The sequence below is a fragment of the Carassius auratus genome, chromosome 10 (assembly GCF_003368295.1).
Source record: "Carassius auratus strain Wakin chromosome 10, ASM336829v1, whole genome shotgun sequence".
In the NCBI taxonomy this organism is placed as follows: Eukaryota; Metazoa; Chordata; class Actinopteri; order Cypriniformes; family Cyprinidae; genus Carassius; species Carassius auratus.
Genome location: NC_039252.1, coordinates 12,882,288 through 12,901,644, shown reverse-complemented (window position 1 = coordinate 12,901,644; position 19,357 = coordinate 12,882,288). Strand labels below are relative to the sequence as shown.

The 19,357-nt window shown below is 37.6% G+C and overlaps 5 protein-coding genes and 4 non-coding genes across 10 annotated transcripts; 2 read left to right on the top strand and 7 right to left on the bottom strand.

The window, feature by feature from the left end:
• Positions 1 to 604: 604 nt before the first annotated feature.
• Positions 605 to 4,957, bottom strand: hspa8 (heat shock protein 8). The gene is made up of 9 exons (XM_026273790.1): positions 4,802 to 4,957; positions 3,838 to 4,047; positions 3,384 to 3,589; positions 2,992 to 3,144; positions 2,213 to 2,768; positions 1,812 to 2,014; positions 1,513 to 1,711; positions 1,203 to 1,435; positions 605 to 1,093 (listed from the first exon to the last, which is right to left on the bottom strand). The coding sequence occupies exons 2-9, from the start codon at positions 4,040 to 4,042 to the stop codon at positions 899 to 901; spliced, it is 1,950 nt and encodes a 649-aa protein (XP_026129575.1). The 5' UTR covers positions 4,043 to 4,047; positions 4,802 to 4,957; the 3' UTR covers positions 605 to 898.
• On the bottom strand, positions 2,084 to 2,179 carry LOC113110518 (small nucleolar RNA SNORD14). Its single transcript, XR_003293171.1, has one exon. It is a non-coding gene; the product is annotated as a small nucleolar RNA SNORD14 (small nucleolar RNA).
• LOC113110521 (small nucleolar RNA SNORD14) lies at positions 2,841 to 2,936 on the bottom strand. Its single transcript, XR_003293174.1, has one exon. It is a non-coding gene; the product is annotated as a small nucleolar RNA SNORD14 (small nucleolar RNA).
• LOC113110519 (small nucleolar RNA SNORD14) lies at positions 3,227 to 3,322 on the bottom strand. Its single transcript, XR_003293172.1, has one exon. It is a non-coding gene; the product is annotated as a small nucleolar RNA SNORD14 (small nucleolar RNA).
• Positions 3,698 to 3,793, bottom strand: LOC113110520 (small nucleolar RNA SNORD14). Its single transcript, XR_003293173.1, has one exon. It is a non-coding gene; the product is annotated as a small nucleolar RNA SNORD14 (small nucleolar RNA).
• Positions 4,958 to 5,987: 1,030 nt separating the features above from the next.
• Positions 5,988 to 10,858, bottom strand: LOC113109902 (cytotoxic and regulatory T-cell molecule-like). Of its 2 annotated transcripts, none has more exons than XM_026273786.1 (12): positions 10,760 to 10,858; positions 9,402 to 9,551; positions 9,132 to 9,284; positions 8,898 to 9,014; positions 8,404 to 8,562; positions 7,850 to 7,948; positions 7,386 to 7,463; positions 7,216 to 7,254; positions 7,043 to 7,111; positions 6,788 to 6,925; positions 6,600 to 6,686; positions 5,988 to 6,484 (listed from the first exon to the last, which is right to left on the bottom strand). In XM_026273786.1, exons 1-12 carry the CDS (start codon positions 10,809 to 10,811, stop codon positions 6,324 to 6,326), a joined length of 1,302 nt encoding a protein of 433 aa, XP_026129571.1. In that variant the 5' UTR covers positions 10,812 to 10,858; the 3' UTR covers positions 5,988 to 6,323. The 2 variants fall into 2 exon arrangements, with proteins under 2 accessions (XP_026129571.1, XP_026129572.1); XM_026273787.1 differs by having other exon boundaries at positions 7,216 to 7,251.
• LOC113109901 (zinc finger protein ZPR1-like) lies at positions 9,636 to 16,704 on the top strand. The gene is made up of 14 exons (XM_026273784.1): positions 9,636 to 9,807; positions 12,578 to 12,870; positions 12,956 to 13,117; positions 13,230 to 13,320; positions 13,460 to 13,530; positions 14,224 to 14,310; positions 14,432 to 14,554; positions 14,634 to 14,760; positions 14,948 to 15,018; positions 15,101 to 15,190; positions 15,282 to 15,392; positions 15,481 to 15,570; positions 15,889 to 15,954; positions 16,119 to 16,704. The coding sequence occupies exons 2-14, from the start codon at positions 12,754 to 12,756 to the stop codon at positions 16,236 to 16,238; spliced, it is 1,326 nt and encodes a 441-aa protein (XP_026129569.1). The 5' UTR covers positions 9,636 to 9,807; positions 12,578 to 12,753; the 3' UTR covers positions 16,239 to 16,704.
• Positions 16,705 to 17,432: 728 nt separating this feature from the next.
• LOC113109903 (histone H2A) lies at positions 17,433 to 18,340 on the bottom strand. Its single transcript, XM_026273788.1, has one exon. It carries the CDS (start codon positions 18,247 to 18,249, stop codon positions 17,863 to 17,865), a length of 387 nt encoding a protein of 128 aa, XP_026129573.1. The 5' UTR covers positions 18,250 to 18,340; the 3' UTR covers positions 17,433 to 17,862.
• Positions 18,341 to 18,508: 168 nt separating this feature from the next.
• On the top strand, positions 18,509 to 19,357 carry LOC113109904 (histone H2B 3). The gene has a single exon (XM_026273789.1). The coding sequence runs from the start codon at positions 18,576 to 18,578 to the stop codon at positions 18,954 to 18,956; it is 381 nt and encodes a 126-aa protein (XP_026129574.1). The 5' UTR covers positions 18,509 to 18,575; the 3' UTR covers positions 18,957 to 19,357.

Here is a 19,357-nt window from a genome sequence, read left to right as displayed (position 1 = left end):
TCACAAAATCTATAAACTGCTTCAAATCTGATTGGTTAATCACAATGTTGTTTCAGGACCATGTCTCACTTGGTAAAATCAGGTTCTGCGTGACGGACACAAGCTTAGAATTGCAGAAGACATTAGGGTTGCAACCACTCCGTATTTCTCGGTTTAGTTACAAAAACATATCTACCTATATAAAAGGGAAAACTTTTAGTAATGGAGCGTTGAAACGTTAAGCAACGTCATTTAGAAATTTTTAGCCTTCTGTTGTTGTTTACATTAAAAACGCATTAGATGATTAGATTTGACACTCATCTTATAGGACCGGTCATTAAATACGAGATGGCTGATGCAGAAGGTAGGATTATGATGCACTGGATGGAAACTTACTCTAAAGCATGAGTTTCTCGTACCCTTATGACTTCAGTGCTGAGAATTCACCATAATTTAAAGCCATTTTATAGGTCAAAGACCTTTTAATTAAGATACAGCACATGACACTTATTTCATATTTAAAGGTTAAGTTTTTTTTTACTCATGTATTTCAGGTAAAAACATGGAGTTACAAACAGGCAAATTGATGCATGTTTAAAGACAAAACACCAGACAGAGGCAGCACTGGGAATAAGTAACCATTTTATTCATTTACTCTGAAGCATTGAGGCAGTTGGAAAAGGCTTATGAAACTCACATTTCACAAGCCGATAAATAGGTTGTGCAATCTAGGTAGAAAATCTGTTCCCTGTGATCTGACAATGTTCCCTTAATCCCCCTTTTTTTTTTAAATTGCAACAATCTCTCTGCAAGTTGAAGTCCTCCAAAACTTAAGATTAAGAACAATTTTAGAGGAGTCCAACTACAGAGGGCAACAGTAAACATTTATATGGAGGTAGCGCAGTGGCTCTGGAATGGCTTAGTCGACCTCCTCAATGGTTGGGCCGGAGGATCCACCTCCTGGAGCAGAGCCGGCTCCTGGGAAGCCGCCGGGCATACCTTCAGGCATTCCACCTGGCATGCCTCCAGCACTCTGGTACAGCTTTGTGATGATGGGGTTGCATACCTTCTCCAGCTCTTTCTGCTGGTGCTCAAATTCTTCCTTCTCAGCAGTCTGGTTTAAACAAGGTTAAAAGGTCATTGAGTTTGCTAGTGTAAGCTTACAAAAAAGTAACCCAGAAGCCACTTAGTTGACCAAATGTCTCAATTAATTGTAAACTCACCTGGTTCTTGTCAAGCCAACTGATGACTTCATTGCACTTGTCAAGGATCTTCTGCTTGTCCTCATCACTGATCTTGCCTTTTAGTTTCTCATCCTCAACAGTGGACTTCATGTTGAAGGCATAGGATTCCAGACCATTCTTGGCAGACACCTTTTCACGCTGCACATCATCCTCAGACTTGTACTTCTCTGCCTCCTGCACCATGCGCTCAATGTCTTCCTTGCTGAGACGACCTGAAATTGACTTCCAGTTAACCCCTGAAACAGGCTGCCACAAAGCCATACAATAATTTAAAAGAGGAAAGACTTACCCTTATCGTTGGTGATTGTGATTTTGTTCTCCTTGCCAGTGCTCTTATCAACAGCAGAAACATTCATGATGCCATTGGCATCAATGTCAAAGGTGACCTCAATCTGGGGAACACCACGAGGTGCAGGGGGGATTCCAGTAAGCTCAAACTTGCCTAGCAGGTTGTTGTCCTTGGTCATTGCACGCTCACCCTCATAGACCTAAGCACCAATTAAAACAAGATGGCATCATTAAAAGGTGATCCAAGGGGACCTTGGGTGGGATAAGACAAAACATCTACCAGAAGCACTTGGCACCCACCTGAATGAGCACACCGGGCTGGTTGTCAGAATAGGTGGTGAAAGTCTGAGTCTGTTTGGTTGGGATAGTGGTGTTACGCTTGATGAGGACAGTCATGACTCCACCAGCGGTCTCAATTCCAAGGGACAGAGGAGTGACATCTAGCAACAGCAAGTCCTGAACATTCTCAGACTTGTCACCAGACAGGATGGCAGCCTGAACCGCTGAAACATAAGAGAGAGAGAGATAAGAACCTTGGCTAATTTGAGATTGCCATTTAGCAATGACTATAGTCGCTCAGACATCCAAGGAAGGTGCTTGGGCCATCTTTGGTCTTTCAACCTCTGGTGGAAACTACGAATGGCAAGGAATCAACTTCATCATAGCGAACAACAAGCCACTCGAATAAGACGATCACCCACCTGCTCCGTAGGCCACAGCCTCATCGGGATTGATGCTCTTATTGAGCTCCTTGCCATTGAAGTAGTCTTGGAGCAGCTTCTGGATTTTGGGAATGCGAGTGGAGCCACCAACCAGGACAATGTCGTGGATCTGAGCCTTGTCCATCTTGGCATCACGAAGAGACTTCTCAACTGGGTCCAAAGTGCCACGGAAGAGGTCAGCATTGAGCTCCTCAAAACGGGCCCTGGTGATTGAGGTATAGAAATCGATACCCTCATAAAGAGAGTCGATCTCAATACTGGCCTGAGTGCTGGAGGATAGGGTACGCTTGGCCCTCTCGCAGGCAGTGCGAAGACGGCGAACGGCTCTCTTGTTGTCACTGATGTCCTTCTTGTGCTTGCGCTTGAACTCTGTGATGAAGTGGTTCACCATGCGGTTGTCAAAGTCCTCTCCACCCAAGTGAGTGTCTCCAGCAGTAGATTTTACCTCGAAGATGCCATCCTCAATGGTGAGGATAGACACATCGAAAGTGCCACCACCAAGATCGAAAATGAGGACATTCCTCTCAGCACCAACCTGAAAACCAAAAATAAAGAGTAGAAATCAGTATTTGCATTTACATCTACGCATTGTATGACACTCAAAATTTCGCTCAGACATCCAAGGAAGGTGCTTGGGCCATCTTTGGTTTTTCAACCTCTGGAGGAAACTACGAATGGCAAGGAATCAACTTCATCATAGCGAAGCTAAAAATACATAGATCAAACTTATAATGCTGCTGACATGCAAGTTTCCTAACCTTTTTGTCCAGACCGTAAGCAATAGCAGCAGCAGTTGGTTCATTGATGATACGCAGAACATTCAAGCCAGAGATGGTTCCAGCATCCTTGGTGGCCTGTCGCTGAGAATCGTTGAAGTAGGCAGGCACGGTGACGACAGCGTTGGAAACAGTCTGCAAAGAGAGTGCAATTTAGATATCAACTGCCATTCGAAACTAAACGCAATAAAACTGTTAAACTACAGCATAGTGCATGTCGCTCAGACATCCAAGGAAGGTGCTTGGGCCATCTTTGGTTTTTCAACCTCTGGTGGAAACTACGAATGGCAAGGAATCAACTTCATCATAGCGAAGCACACAAAGCCAAAGGGGAATTCAATAGAGCCACACCAGACAACTGAACCATCACTCACCTTTCCCAGGTAGGCCTCTGCAATTTCCTTCATCTTGGTAAGAACCATGGAGGAAATCTCTTCAGGGTAGAAAGATTTGGTCTCACCCTTGTATTCAACCTGGACCTTGGGACGGGTATTGTCATTGATGACATTAAAAGGCCAGTGCTTCATGTCAGACTGAACAACGCCATCATCAAACCTGCGGCCAATCAGACGCTTGGCATCTATAGGAGGAGATGAAAAAAAAAAAAAAGTACAAGTTATATAGATGGAGTAAACAGGAGAAAAAATAAAAATAAAAACGCAACAAAGAGAAACTAAATGTCAAGAATTCGCTCAGACATCCAAGGAAGGTGCTTGGGCCATCTTTGGCTTTTCAACCTCTGGTGGAAACTACGAATGGCAAGGAATCAACTTCATCATAGCGAATACTTTTTGGAATGAAAGTAAATTGTATTAAATAACCACCTACCAAAGACTGTGTTGGTGGGGTTCATTGCGACCTGATTTTTTGCAGCATCTCCAATCAATCTCTCAGTATCTGTGAAAGCTACATAGCTTGGAGTGGTCCTGTTTCCTTGGTCATTAGCAATGATTTCAACTTTTCCATGTTGGAAAACACCTACACAGGAGTAGGTGGTCCCAAGATCAATACCAACAGCTGGTCCCTTCGACATAGTTTCTATAAAATAAAAAAAGACAAATTAATTAAACCCTGTACAATAGCACGTAAAAAAGTTAATACATAAGGATCTATTTCATTAACTATCTACAGTTAACATGCGGTCTTGAAACGACAGAACACAAAGCCCGGGAGAACATGCGGAAATGCGTCAGACCACGTGGTGCGAGCTTCGTTCTAGAAGATTCTATGGTCAAATACGGAATTCATAAGTCAAACCGATCAAAACCGTTTAAATTCAACTTATGAATTCAGTGTTGTCGTACTGAGTGTGTACGTGTATAATTTTAAAATAAAGGGATACACAAGCAGTATTAAGCGACCAAAGGAAAAAAAATGGTCAACGCTTAAGGTCGAGTGACGCGCGTGAGCAGATTAACGTTACACGAGGTGCCGGTTGCGCTTAAAATTTAATGTATTGTTTTCTCGGGCATTTTTATTGTAGTAACGTTAAGTATAATACGAAAATTCACCTTTAAGAGTTTTTCGACAAACACAAAATTGAAAACCAAAAAAAGCATCAAGTTAAAAATCTCTTGTTAAAATCTCTTCGTATTAAATGATATTTAATACGATAAGAATATATAACGTTAGCTGAATCATTAATTGTTTAGGACGCCAGAAAAATATTCAATAAATTGATAAAAAAAAGAAAAATGAAAACAGACTCTTTGAATTTAATAAAGCAGTGATATACTACATACAGTCAGATATTTAATATTAAATTATAAAGCCGACAGAACAAAGACCTTACCAAACTGGAAATAACAGAGATGGGTGAATAAGCCGGTTGGAAAGCTGGAATGGCGACAAACTGCCTCGCCTTGCTTACTGCTTAGAAGAGAGACCGGTAGAACGTTCTAGAACACTATATATCGCCGGCAGCCGAGCCAATGAGATTTCAGATGACTCAACTTCAGTACGTAAGAACCAATGTAAAACCGGAATAGTTCTTTTAGCCACGCCCATTGTGGGAAGAAGCAAGGACATAACTGGTTGAAAAAAAAATCCCAACCATCCCCCTTCGGCTTTGCCGCAACCGCTGTTAATGCGGAACAGTTTGTCCTGTACATGTGAATGAATGAAATCAGCTTTCACATTCACTTGGAATACATCGATGATACACCAAAAAAAGATATGTTTAATGACAATAAAATCAAACCGTCGATCAGTAGATAACGCCATGATAACCACATACAAATTGAAAACAACAACAAATGTAACCCAAAGAGCTAAGTGACCTTGGTTTGAAGCTAAGGTCTTGCCTAGCGAAGAATATCAATCATTAACGTTACTTGAAAGAAATACTATTAGTAATACAGATTATTATTATTATTTTTTTTTTTTTTTACAAAACCTAAAAAGCACATATTTGAATTTAGAATAAGGCGATGATACTCTGCTTCATTGTACTACATGAAAGGCTTTGTTGCAGCACGAGGATCTTATCTCGCAGCGCCGGTGTTCCGAAAATTATGCTAACATCTATCAGATTATGCTGCCAACACTTTATATTTAATATTGCAAGGTTAGGTTTAGGGTAGACTTTAACCTTTGGGGCAGAATATTTTTTTAAAAATATAATTTAGGAAGATAAACGAAATTCTTAAGTAAAGGAAAGGCAAGAACCAGGAACAAGGAAATAAATTATTGCACAAACGCCCAGAAGGTTGCCATATGAATAAAGAACCATACGATACGATAATCGCAAAATAATAATAAGTAAATGTGTCCACAAAAGTCACGTAAAACAAAGTTAATTTAGTTTTGTTTTAAGGCTTAAATACGCTTGTATTTAAAGAGCACAGGATATGCGTTTTCGTTCAACCCAAACAATTTTGAAGGGGAAGTGACATCCAAAAAGTGAGCTCGGTTTAAATCTTATTTAACATTTGTATTTTTCATTCTTAAGAAGAATCGCCAAGCATAACATCCACACGTTAGATAAAACAGTTTCTTTAATTTTCTCAGAATGCCAAACTTTGATAACAGGGAAAGCAGCAAACATTTCAGGTTAAAAAGACACATTTTTAATATAACCATGGCAGCTTATTCCAATTGTATCACCATTTTAAGTTATAAACACATTTCAATAAAGCACATGTTATAATAAAACACTTCTTTACATTCAGTATAAAAATAATGTAAACCAGCAACGACTGCAGTAAATACAAAAAATGTTAGCTATATTCATCAGCTTTTAGTGAGCACCATCATTTAGAACTTCAAAATCAGTTCAGTCTTTTATGAGGATTCAGAACCTGCTGAATTCTCCTCTAAAGTTCAGTCTCCTTGACACAAGCTCTGTCAAGTCTGTTACAAGCTTCTGTTGAAATGTCTTGTGTTTCAGTGATCACATCTACTGTAGCTGCTGAACTGGCTACATTCTGCGGAGTTTCTTCCACTTTGTATTCTGTGAAATTTGAGTTCCAAAAACCTAGACAGAAAATCGAGAGAAACATCACATTTTAATAGTTTGTAAAGACACAACAGCAAAGACACAACAGCTTGTATGCTTGATCAACCAGATTAGGCGGTTTAAGCAGTTATACCTTGTCTTCTCCTTTGCTGGGCCTGCTTTTCTTCATGACTGGATTTTGATTTGCTGCTTTCTACAGACTGGTCTGATTCTTCATTCTCTGTAATAACAGATTAATATTGAATCCAGTATTATATCTCACCCAATCTCTAGAATATAATTGGACATTGAATTATAAATATATAAATAATCTTATAATACCTTTTTTCCAGGCTGAATGTGCCTTTTGCAGTCTGATCAAAAAGAAAATGACTACAATAAGCAAACATATAACAAGGCATGTGACCAGCAGGATCAGCAGGGGTGAGCTTTCATCTCGACGAAGTTGTTGGCCTAATTCTGCAAATACACAAAGTAATACTGCAGTCAGTAATTCACGTCCTTTACATCTTGCTTTGATTTTCATTCAGACATTTATGTGAGCACAAGCTATAAATATTAGCAGGAGCTTCACACCTGACTTGGTTGTAGTTGTGTTCAGGAATTGATCAGTTGAGTTGGATTCTGAAGAGTTTATGTTGTGTGCTGAAATACAAAGATAGATCTAAGGTCAACTTCACTACAAAAAATAAGGTAGATTAATGATCTATTATGTTACATATTAAGCAATGAAATTTAATAACACTTACTTATCAAGCTGATATCTTTGGCTGTGGAATGTTCCTCTACTAAAAGAGATCACAAAGCAAATCAATTAGTCACAGAAAACACTGATATTATCTTATAAAAACAATTACTAACTTTTAGGTGAAATTTAAATATTGTTTAAGTATTTTGTCATGCATAATTGCGTATTTACCTTGTATGCTGCTTGATGTAGTGACATCTCTTGGGAGCACTTCAGTGCTTACTGGAATTGATGACAGTTCCATGTGTGCTGTAATCAGATGGTATATATGTTAAACAGTTGTTAAGATATTCAATGTAAAAGAATGAAAAAGAAAAGATGACCATTGTTCATGGCAGAATGACCTTGAACAAGAACAAAACTAAAATGTCTTTATGACTCTGTGCAGTATTCAAAAGCTACCAGAAGATGGAGGCAGATAGATATGAAGAGCAAAAGCAATTTCCTTTCTGTGGTTTTATGTGAAGCCATCTCACAAAAGGGGTTCTGCTTTCACTTTTATGTGAGTTATATTTCATATATTTTGTCATGCTCAGACTTCTTTGAAAATACCTAGTTTATTTAGTGTAACTGGTGAGGCCATTAAAAAAATGAAGTGATCTATCCCAATAGATGAAATGAAGAGAAAGACTCACCTGTACTGCTAATGACAGGAGCAGAAGTGGCTGTAATCATTGTGTCAGTTTTTAGCTTATCTCTAGTACTGGAGTGTGTTGTGGTGGAGGCTGTAACAGCTATTTGAAAACGAAAACAATGAAAACATTAATTCCCCCAGAAACCCCATCAGAAAACTGTTTGACTATTTACTTCTAAGAATCTGGCACAGTGATTGTTATATTATACATAAATATTTAATCTATTCTGAATGGGGAACATCTTTTTGTTCAAAGAAATAGTTGACTTCCCTGACATCATGTGATTGACCACTCGAATAAGAAACACACATTCACTTAAATGGGAAACTACCAAATACTCCAAAGTGCAGATGAACTTTCCCAGTGTAGCACAACCAAACAAAATCCCCAAATCTTTCGGTTCACTTTTCTGACTCTGGCTAAACTGTTTTTGGTCAAATGCTTGGAACATCATTGATGGTGTTGGTGAGATGGGTGCAAGTATGAATTCTAGTTAGTGGTAACCGTTATTCCTGCAATTGATATTTAGTTGCCTACTATTTATGTATACTTACAGTGATTTTCAATAGTGACGAAATGTATCAGTTGTTTTGGGAAAGCGCTATGTTTTGCCAGGCACATCACCGTTGCTGTCCTGATATGAGTTTTGACTGTTAAGACGCTGACTGCAAGTGACCTGTTGGATCTTTCCTGCCGCAAGGTGTTGGGTAGAGCTGTTAAGACAAAACAAGATGTATATATTTATTTATCCAAGATTTATTATTCATATAGTCTGAGAAACAACCTATTGATAGTACTATTGCTTGTATTTGTCCTTAGTTGACCTATTTTAGAATATCCTGGTTCCTCTATTTTCACAAGGTATTCGTATCTTAGTGTGAGAAATGTCAGAAGTCATGGAAATTTGGTTGCCAGTATTACTGTTCACACAGTATGTCTGTCAGTAATATTTGTTACGTTTTTGAAAGGATTCTTTTATGATTCTTATATGAATATATATATGTGTGTGTGTGTGTATGTGCCCACTCAGACTCTGCTAGTAACTTACCTTCGAATTCAACCCCATTGATTTGCCATGTGAGTTCAGGTGGTTGGCCGTTCGCTTCTGCTGAACACTTGATGATTGTTTTTTCGTTATACTCGGCCATTTCTATTTTTGGCATTCCTGTGATCCGATCAAAAAGAGTTGAATGACGTATTCCATTATTCATCAGCAAATCTTTAATATTCATATTTTATGCATGTTTCCAAAAAAGATGAGAAATGAAATATGTATACTTACCCAATACTTTTACTTTGAATCTTTTTGTAGTGACTCTATTGCCATAAAGTAGACATTTATAAACCCCTTCATCATTTAAGCTAATGTTGGACAGGTGTAATGTATATTCATAGTCGTTTAAAGCAAAAATGCTGCTTCTTGCGTCTTTAAGCGCTGTAGGGGAACATGAAATACATTTTTAGTGTTTATCAGATACAGTAAAGGGGAAATGTAAAAGTGTTTGAAATACATTCTTCAGTGGTTTTCAATATACAGTGTTCTCAGGCTCACCTTTGTGCTTGTTAAAGAACAAAAGATGGCCTTGTGGATTCCTCCACTCCACGTGTCCATTCTCACTGAAGTTTATTCGAGGACATTTCAATACCAATGTATCTCCTTCTGCCACTGTAAGATACTTTTTGGCTAGACATTCTCTTATTCCTGTTCAGAATGAAAAGAACCCAGTCAGTATAATCATGTTTTAAGAAACCTTTAACAACCTAAAGCCTTAATGAATGCTAAATACAGTCTAGTGTAGGCTAGCTGAATGGAAGAACAGTAGGTTGATGGGGGGCAGATAAGACCACAGACACCCTACTCTCTACTCTGACTCATTTGTTTTTTCTCACCACTTTTAGGTGCTGCGGCTGAACAGAGAGGGGGCTACACTTTGCAACAGAGTGTAAAAATGACTGCTGTAAGTGGTCTTATTTTTTTGTGTGGTTCGATTTTGCATGAGAGAAAACTTGCCACTGTGACACATAAAGCAACATTCTCGCACTGGAACAGGAAACAGTGGTGTTAGAACCTTACTCGCAGAGGTGTAAACATATAAAACAGATGTAGTTCTAAATCAGGCTACATGTAGGTGTGTTATTTTTTAGTCATATGTAAAAATGACCCTAACGCCTATTGCCTCATATGAATTTTACATGTGGGAGTAATAGTACAATAAATCTCTTACATTGTGATGCTTCATTTTATTCAGTTAATTTCTTTTTCTGTTATACACCTTTGCATTTATTTTCATACATTCTTTAAATATGTGCAAAATGCTCACTGCTACTGACAATTATTGAAAAACTTAACATCATCTGCCGTGTTTACAAAAATATATTCCTGTTTCTAAAACATCAAGGCGAGCAAACTTAAAATAAAAAATAAAATGGTAATCTAAAAATAAAATGGTAATCTAAAAACTGGTTTTAAGTCAGAACAACTATTAAATATCACTGAATCAACCCATATACATTGATTTATATCAGCAAAACTACATTTTATAAGTTGTATAAGGTATAAACAGCTCTTAGAGGGAACAGCTGCAGGTTACTACTTAGGTTTATGCACAGCGTATAAACTAAAGTTATATCATTCAACCAGTCCAATAAGAATAACAAAATGAGTTAAGAAAATGATCAAATCATGTAAAAATCTAACATACACCATCATGCAGTAAAGCATTTAATGCACCGACATACATCTAAAACCTTCTCTTACGATGTAACCTACCCAAACATATCTACATACTCATGAAAACGAACTTGTAGGCAACAGGTAAATATGCACACAAACTAGTCAACCACAACACTACTTTAAAAGACCGAGGTGTAGCCGAAAACAGTTGTAAATAAGTAATACGTTTGTCTTACCTCCTATGATCAACATCAAAGTGTGAATAACAAAGACTGTTTTGATCTCCATGCTGCACGCTCTTGAATCTGAAGCTCACTTCCTCTGCATACTCTTTTTAAAGACAGCGGCTTCCATGACATCATGAAATGTCATGGTCTTTTCCCCTGTGCAAATTTATATGTGAAGTTTCAGGGGCATTTCGGACAGTGGTTGGTTCTCTTTTAGCAAATTTACACTTGCCACCTTTTGACCTTTTTTTCTCATCTATTTAATCAATTGATGTGTTTAATTCAGACTTCAGTTCTGACTGGATTCAGTTTTCCTGATAAGTCCACTGTATATTGTTGCTGCATAATATGTATAATATAAATGCTGTAAAATATAATATAAAATAATATAATTAATATATAAATGATAAGTTAATGAATCATCCAGTATCTAATTTAACCCTGGTAATAAGGATTTTAAAAAATTATTACTTTTTTTTTAATAAAAAAAAAAAAAACTATTCTATTTACTGATATTATCTGTATATTTATTTATGTTTAATTCAGTAGATTTCTTCTTTAAATCCTATTTTTCTATATTTATGTCAAGAAAAAAAATCAAGATTGTATAGGTTACCATTAACATAATAACCCTCTAATGGTGCTTTATGATCAAATAAAAATTATTTTTAGCAACTCTGCGACAGTTCCCTGGCTGCGTCACCAAAAGCGTAATGACTGCGGCATCATTACACAAAAATGTTAAACAACTCGGCAGGAACAGGAAGGTCTTTTTTAGGTTTGTAGGGAAAAAACATCACATGATTACATTTCACACTACCCACTGACCACTTCATGTGAGAAAAAAAAAAAACTTCCCCATTTTGATACACAACCTAAATAGAGTTCACATCAGATAGGCGTCACATCAGATTACATAGCAAACACAACTGGGTATTAATACAGATGTAACTGTGTAATGGATAATCCTATTCATTTCTATCTGTTCATCAGGTGTATTATAAAGCATATTCTATATTTGATTATAGTCAGTGGTTTTGTTCTGGCACCAAGGGCCAGTTTGCACAATGCTGGTTCATTATGAGTAAAATATAAATCTGAGATATTTTCTGGCTAGGACATGGTATGCCATCAAGGACAACATATGATACAGTGTAAGTCCAACTGCAGTGATTGAGATGCTGAAGGCCAAGAAGATTGTCTTATAGTTTACCACAAGTTTCAATATTGAGATTCTCAACAGGAGTTATGTGGTCAGAACCATATAAAATCTTGAAAGCATGGTTTATTTATCAGATCTTGTTGTTTTCATTCTCGATGTTACTAATTTAATAAGATTTGTATGTTACCAGAATCTTACCAGCTTTATTACAAATCAACTCTTTAGCAGAACTGAAAGCATGAGGCAAACGTAGAGAAGCTAATGGAGCGCCATCTACTGGCTGCTGATTCGAAACAAACAGTAATGACAGGGAATTAACTGGCTTTTATGGTCAGTTTTGTCAAATAGTTATTAATGAGTATGCGAATGCATAAGATTACTGTATGTATAGCATGTTTTGTATAGGGCGCTGGAAAACAAATGAGGAGAAATGCCGAATTGAATAGTAAATGAATAAAGCATTTAATAAGAACACACACAGTCCTAATGCTGTACTATGTGTTTGCATGCATTATCAATGTAGGCCTATGAAACCAGATTTATGAAACAAAAAAACCTAACGCATATAAAGCATATTTATACATTAATAAGGTTTCCCCGTAAGACTACATTTAAAAGTTATGTGCTCCATCACAAATATTTAATCGAGACTTTTATTTTGACAGGCTTTGGGAACTTGATCTGACCCGGTGATGAATGATCCAAGCGGACGTGAGCATATGACACAAAAACGTGCGAAAGCAGCTGGAAACTTCTAGCAAAACTCCACTCATTAATAACTAACCACTTCTATCAGTAATCCAGAGAGTGGACATAGTTTAATCCTACAGTACCTTGCAGCATGTCAGTTATTGAAGAGGAACGAGTCCGCGGTGCTGTTTTTAAGGACATTAATGCAGAAGATGAAGATCAGCAACCTACAGTGATCGAGAGCTTGTGCATGAACTGTTATGAAAATGTAAATATACAGATTATTATGAATAAATTAATTCATACCTTATTCTGTACTAAGTTAAATAATGTCCATCTTCTGTTTTGTCTAGGGAAGTACACGTCTGCTGCTTACTAAGATCCCTTTCTTCAAAGAAATCATCATCAGCTCCTTCACATGCCCACACTGTAACTGGAGTAACACAGAAATCCAGTCTGCTGGACGGATCCAAGAGCAAGGTGTGCTGTACACCTTACAGGTGAAGACCAAAGAGGTATGGGTCTACTCTTAAAGTGTTTTAGATACTCATGATCTGATCAGTTATGTCATGTTGCCACATTTGAAGTTTCTCTCAGGAATCAGCCAACAGATTTTCGTTTGTGCAGGACATGAACCGAGAGGTTGTGAAGTCTGACAGCGCATCCACCAGAATTCCACAACTTGATTTCGAAATTCCTGCTTTCACACAAAAGGGCTGTACGTTTTTCCATTGTGACCTCAAACTTAAGTACAAGTCTTAAAATCTACAGAAGAATATTTTGGAAAGTTACAGTTAAATAAAAAATTAAGTTTCCACTTTGATTGGTTGCTTTTCTCTTTTTTCTAAAATGTTCAGCTTTGTCAACAATCGAGGGCCTCCTGGACAGAGCAGTGGCGGGTTTAGAACAAGACCAACCTGTTAGAAAGGTGTGTGTTTTATCTGTGCACCTCAATGAGTTTTACACATTTGTGATCGCTTGCGTTACAACAGAAAACCATAATTTGTTGTGGAAGCCAATATTCTATAGGTATATGGGTCGAAGATGAGTACCGTTTTGGTGCCTCCATCAAATTAAATTTGTAAAAGAGATTTTATATACACAGTAAGCATATTAAATACAAATTCGGTGTCTACTTTAATGCTTCAAATAACTTTTTTTCTTTAATATAATATATAAATACAAATGTTCCATCAATTACAGTAACATTTTATTTAAAAAAAAAAGTCTTGCTTACAAAAGGGTATTTGAAGGTTAGTGGCAAAGATTGGTTAAGATTTAAAATTACAATTAATTAATTAGTGACTACACTATGAACTTCAAATCAAAAGTTTTGCGTTCTAAATATGCCTGGCAATATTTTTTTGGCATATGAACTATTGCTACAGTGACATTTGTTGAAATAATGAAAATGTATGATAGTCATCATGTTTTGCTCAAAAAAAAAAAAAAAAAAAACTTTCATCCTTTACCAAATGTTTACCACATTTACAATGCTAACTTGATCAAAATAGTTCCACTAGTCCATAATAGATTTATTAGTTTTGTAGTTTTCATTAGATGTGAAGGAATTGTTATGCAAAGAATTTGGTTTATGTGACTGTTCCCTTCCACATTTCAGGCAACGGATCCAGCTGTAGCTGAAAAAATAGAGGAATTCATCGAGAGGTTGAAAAAACTTAAAGAAGTCGAAGAGGAATTCACATTAGTAAGTCTTTCAGATAGTAAACTACAGAAAAATTCAATGCAGCTGACCAAAGATTAAACACTATTGTTTGTTTATTATGAAGTTAGAACGAATGAATACCTCATTTGATTTCTATTTCCAGATTATTGATGATCCATCAGGGAACAGTTTTATTGAGAACCCGTTTGTGCCTCAGAAAGACACGGCTCTCACTGTCACACATTACAAAAGGACGCCTGAACACAACGCTGTGCTAGGAATAGAGGTGAGAAGCTGCTGAAGCATGAGTGTGGAGAACGACAAGATCTCCGTTTCTTGAACTCTCTTTCCATCTCTTTTTAAAGACCGACGAAGAAGAAGACAGCGAAAAGCCTAGCAATGATATAGACACGATGAGAAATGAGGTATTAGTGTTCAACACAAACTGCCCAGAATGCAACGCCCCGGCCAATACAAACATGAAGCTTGTTCGTATCCTTTAAAGAATGCTAGAAAATGACATACACTTACTTTATGTGGTAAATTGCTTAAAAAAATACTTTGTGAAAATGGCACTGCATAACAATGCTGCATGGAGAAATGGTTCATAAAAGTAGTTTAACCATAGTGCATGATAATTTAAAGAATGTCGTTTATTAGTCCCTTAACTTGGTTGCAGAAATTCCACACTTTAAAGAGGTCATTATAATGGCCACTAATTGTGACAGCTGTGGACATCGCACTAATGAGGTGGGGATAGTATACTTCTGTTTAGTTTATTTCTTTATACATATCATATCGTAACTAGTTCTCTACTGGCATCATGAAATAGGTGAAATCAGGAGGAGCCACAGAAGAGCTGGGAACCAGAATAACACTCCACTTAACCGACCCTTCTGATATGTCCAGAGACCTGCTGAAGGTGGCTTCATCTAACAACATCTTTGAGATACCCTGTGAATGTATTTTGCATGTGAAAAGTGTCGTCCTTGATGCATGTGTGTGTGTTACAGTCAGAGACCTGCAGCGTGTTGATTCCTGAGCTGGAGTTTGAGATTGGGATGGCGGCTCTTGGAGGGAAGTTCACTACGCTGGAAGGACTTCTCACGGATATCAAAGACCTAGTAGGAATCAAAGCCCTGCTAACAGTGTTTGCTGTTATCAACAAACAGCTCCTTTTATGCTTATTTTATGCATTTATGCTTATTTTAGATTGTTTCGAAAAACCCCTTCCTGTGTGGAGACAGCTCTACAGCAGATAGAGCCGAGAAACTGGAGCTCTTTGGGCAAAAGATTGACAAGGTGTGAAATATATTCCCTGAATTTCTGTTATTGTTCCTCACTGTTAAATGTACTGACAGTATTCTCAGTATTGGTGTCTAAAAAGAAGCTTGTTTAGTTTTTGAAAAAGAAAGAAATATAGATTTACTGAAAAAAGAAAATATTTACATTATAACTATTCATTCATTCAACTAGTCATTTTTATAATTATAAAACGTTTTGAATACCTTGAGTATTGGATATATAAACATGTTTTAATACAATATATGTATATATAATATGCACATACATTTTTTTTTCTGGAGTCTTAATGTGTTGTATTTCTAAATTGTTTCTTAGATAATAGCAGGGGAAATGGATGTGCACATTATCCTGGATGATCCTGCTGGAAATAGTTATCTTCAGGTGAGCAAGGAGTTGCATTTTCTTTTTTCACAATATTTAAGAGATCTTATTATAACATCTCATGGTTAAGCATAAGATTTATTGTTTTGAATCAGTATGATTTCAAACATTTAATATTGTTTTTTCTTTTATCTGAAGGCTAACTATTCACACCTTTTTTGCAGAATGTTTATGCGCCAGAACCAGATCCAGAAATGAGGATCGAGAAGTACACCAGGACCTTTGAGCAGAATGAAGACTTAGGGCTGAATGACATGAAAACAGAAGGGTACACAGAGAAATAGGCTTAAAGTCAGAGACAAATATGTTATTACATGCCAAATTCTGTCAAAGCCATTATATTACATTATTTAATTCACTTTTACATTTATTGTAATAGTTCATGTAATTACCACTTCTGAAAACCATAATGTCTTTTAAAGGCAGCGTTAGAATTTGAAGAGGGGAAAACATTATTTTGGCTTGAATAAGTGAAAGGCGCTGAATTATCCTTGTTGTCTATAACAATTTTTAAGTTATAAGTTTTGGTCATCTTGGCCGTGAAGCCCCTTGTGTTAATTACTAGTGTAACAGCACAATTGTTACAAAGTTTTTGAAGTACTTAAAACTACAGACACTTAATAAAGTAGTCTTAAGCACGCTGGATGTGAATTCTGTGGCTGCATTATTTCTTTTCCATGTAATTGGACTTACTCCTAAAGGCTGTAATAAAATAAGTTATGTTTGTACAATAAAAGTCTGGAATGAGAAGTATGGTTCTGATCTATTTATGCTTAACTTCCAGTTCAGCGAGATATCTAATTAAAAATGGCTTCGTCTCGGCATTGAAACCAAGTGCAATTTTGTAACTAATAATAGATTTTATGACCATATTGGAACATGTACTCACACTGCTGGTGATGCATTCAGGTTTTGTTTACGTTATCTGGTTCTCTAGCGTGTATATTGTGTTTTTCTAACTGGTCAATTACTCATCCTTTAATATTAATACTGATAAATGGCACCAGAAGACTCTCGGAAGAACAGCACCAAACAAATCCATGACAGCACAGTGCTTTCAACAGCAAACAACTCTGTTCACATGTTGTTTTTGTTGATTTCTCTTTTTTGACAATAATGAATAATTTATTCTGCATAATGGTTTTAAAATCAAGTAAGTTTAAGCAATTCTGTGGAGTGAATGTTTTTTTTTATTACAAATTATAAACAAGATATAGTTATTGTTAATATTACTAACTCAGTGTGACATGGCATGTCACGTGATATCAACATGTACAATTTAACTTTTTGTCTATGTTCGACTGTTCAACTCACAAACTTGTAATTTTAATGTTTTTCTATTTTTATAAAGAAAGCACTATTCACTTCATAATGTTTAAAGTATTGAGTGCTCCTTTAATGTAGCACAGTTCTAATTAGAGCTTTTCTTTTACATCCACTTAAGTCATGCAACTTGGAGAAAAACAATGAATCACGGGTTCTTTGTGCCTTCCACTGACACTTAACATTTATTGAAACAACATAATCACTTGAACAGCAGATAAAGGACATGACTTGCATGTAATTTAAAGCAGTGACGAATAAAACATTGCTCCATATACGATGAAATACTGATGTTCAATCATCCCACAAATGGAGTTTTTTTCTCTCCAGTATAGTCCACCGTGATGGTTGGTTAAACGTCCAATGGCCATTTTTAGCCAGTGGTGGTGTAGCTCTATTCTTGTGTGAGGAAGTGCGTCTGTCCAAAAGAGCCATTATCGACACCAAAAAAAAGGTCTACTAAGATGCAGCTGTCATTTTCATTAAAACAAAACACAATATATTGTGAAATAGGGAACATAACATTACTTGGACTCAAACTAGCCGAGCTGCGTTTGTGTCATTGTCCATGATCGCGAAGCCCCATTACTTGCTCTTAGCTGGCTTCTCGGTTTTCTTGGGCAGCAGCACTGCCTGGATGTTTGGAAGCACTCCGCCCTGGGCGATGGTAACACCGCCTAAAAGCTTGTTGAGCTCTTCGTCGTTGCGGACAGCCAGCTGCAGGTGACGGGGGATGATTCTTGTCTTCTTGTTGTCTCGGGCTGCGTTCCCTGCCAGCTCGAGGATCTCAGCCGTTAGGTATTCCAGGACAGCGGCCAAATACACAGGGGCTCCTGCGCCTACGCGCTCGGCGTAATTCCCCTTGCGTAATAATCTGTGTACACGTCCGACTGGAAACTGAAGTCCAGCTCTGGATGAACGAGACTTGGCCTTCGCGCGGGCCTTCCCCCCGGTTTTACCTCTTCCAGACATGATATGACAACAAAGGAACCGTCTGTTTGGCAAGAAGCGACCTGTTTAGTATTGCTAGTCAAATGTACTTTCGTTTGTGTGATGTAAGCAGGGATTGGTTTTTATACCCAGACGTGTGCTCTGACTGGTTGGTTTCACTCTAAAGCAAGCAACCAATCGCCGCTCGAACTTTAGTCCATGACGTTAGAAAGTCATCCTATCAGAATACACTCTGTGCTCGTTCAAATTTGCATGCCGACTCTATAAATAAGAGACAAAATGTGCGCAGCGCGTACGCATACCATAACGATCCTTTCACAGCTGAGATTTTGTGAAAAATCGACACAATGCCTGAACCTGCGAAATCAGCACCCGCTCCCAAAAAGGGGTCTAAAAAAGCTGTCACCAAGACCCAGAAGAAGGGGGATAAGAAAAGGCGTAAGACCAGGAAAGAGAGTTACGCTATTTACGTGTATAAAGTACTGAAACAAGTACATCCGGACACTGGTATTTCTTCAAAGGCGATGGGCATTATGAATTCGTTTGTAAACGACATCTTCGAGCGTATCGCCGGAGAAGCGTCGCGCCTGGCGCATTACAACAAGCGCTCCACTATCACATCCCGGGAGATCCAGACGGCCGTGCGCTTGCTGCTGCCGGGAGAGCTGGCCAAACACGCCGTGTCGGAGGGCACCAAGGCCGTGACCAAATACACAAGCTCCAAGTGAACCTAAACAAACAAGATGGACAGGACTCTATCCCTAATGATGGAAGACGAAATCCACCCAACTGTTGTTTGATATCCGCATGAGGGACCTCTGGTACATCTTGAGCGAACGCAGCTCTGGAGGAGCACAAACAGTGCTTTCCATCTGTAAAACCAACATCCACCTGAGGCTGTTCCTGTTCGATCGTATTCGCACGTCTGAACACTTGTACTGTACTATTATGACATATGTCCGTCATTTATTAACTCATGTTACCGGAGGAAAACACTGTGGCTTTGTTTTTAATTGATTTCTTGTTGACAAAAATTGCTGTACTGTATTCATACTGAAATGCCTGAATGTTTCTTCTTAAGTACCCTGTCATCTACCACAAATAAATACATTCGTTAATGGTAACTCCA

What these genes read in the sequence shown, in the direction of transcription:
- hspa8 (XM_026273790.1), bottom strand. Translation starts at nt 4,042, where the DNA reads ATGTCGAAGGGACCAGCTGTTGGTATTGATCTTGGGACCACCTACTCC. An exon ending in CCCCACCAACACAGTCTTTG is followed by an intron (nt 3,590 to 3,837) that starts GTAGGTGGTTAT and finishes CTCCTCCTATAG; the next exon opens with ATGCCAAGCGTCTGATTGGC. An exon ending in CTTACGGTCTGGACAAAAAG is followed by an intron (nt 2,769 to 2,991) that starts GTTAGGAAACTT and finishes TTTGGTTTTCAG; the next exon opens with GTTGGTGCTGAGAGGAATGT.
- LOC113109902 (XM_026273786.1), bottom strand. Translation starts at nt 10,811, where the DNA reads ATGGAGATCAAAACAGTCTTTGTTATTCACACTTTGATGTTGATCATA. An exon ending in GTTCTTTAACAAGCACAAAG is followed by an intron (nt 9,285 to 9,401) that starts GTGAGCCTGAGA and finishes GTTCCCCTACAG; the next exon opens with CGCTTAAAGACGCAAGAAGC. An exon ending in CGTCACTATTGAAAATCACT is followed by an intron (nt 7,949 to 8,403) that starts GTAAGTATACAT and finishes GTTTTCAAATAG; the next exon opens with CTGTTACAGCCTCCACCACA.
- LOC113109901 (XM_026273784.1), top strand. Translation starts at nt 12,754, where the DNA reads ATGTCAGTTATTGAAGAGGAACGAGTCCGCGGTGCTGTTTTTAAGGAC. An exon ending in ACGCTGTGCTAGGAATAGAG is followed by an intron (nt 14,555 to 14,633) that starts GTGAGAAGCTGC and finishes CTCTTTTTAAAG; the next exon opens with ACCGACGAAGAAGAAGACAG. An exon ending in TTGGGCAAAAGATTGACAAG is followed by an intron (nt 15,571 to 15,888) that starts GTGTGAAATATA and finishes ATTGTTTCTTAG; the next exon opens with ATAATAGCAGGGGAAATGGA.
- LOC113109903 (XM_026273788.1), bottom strand. Translation starts at nt 18,249, where the DNA reads ATGTCTGGAAGAGGTAAAACCGGGGGGAAGGCCCGCGCGAAGGCCAAG.
- LOC113109904 (XM_026273789.1), top strand. Translation starts at nt 18,576, where the DNA reads ATGCCTGAACCTGCGAAATCAGCACCCGCTCCCAAAAAGGGGTCTAAA.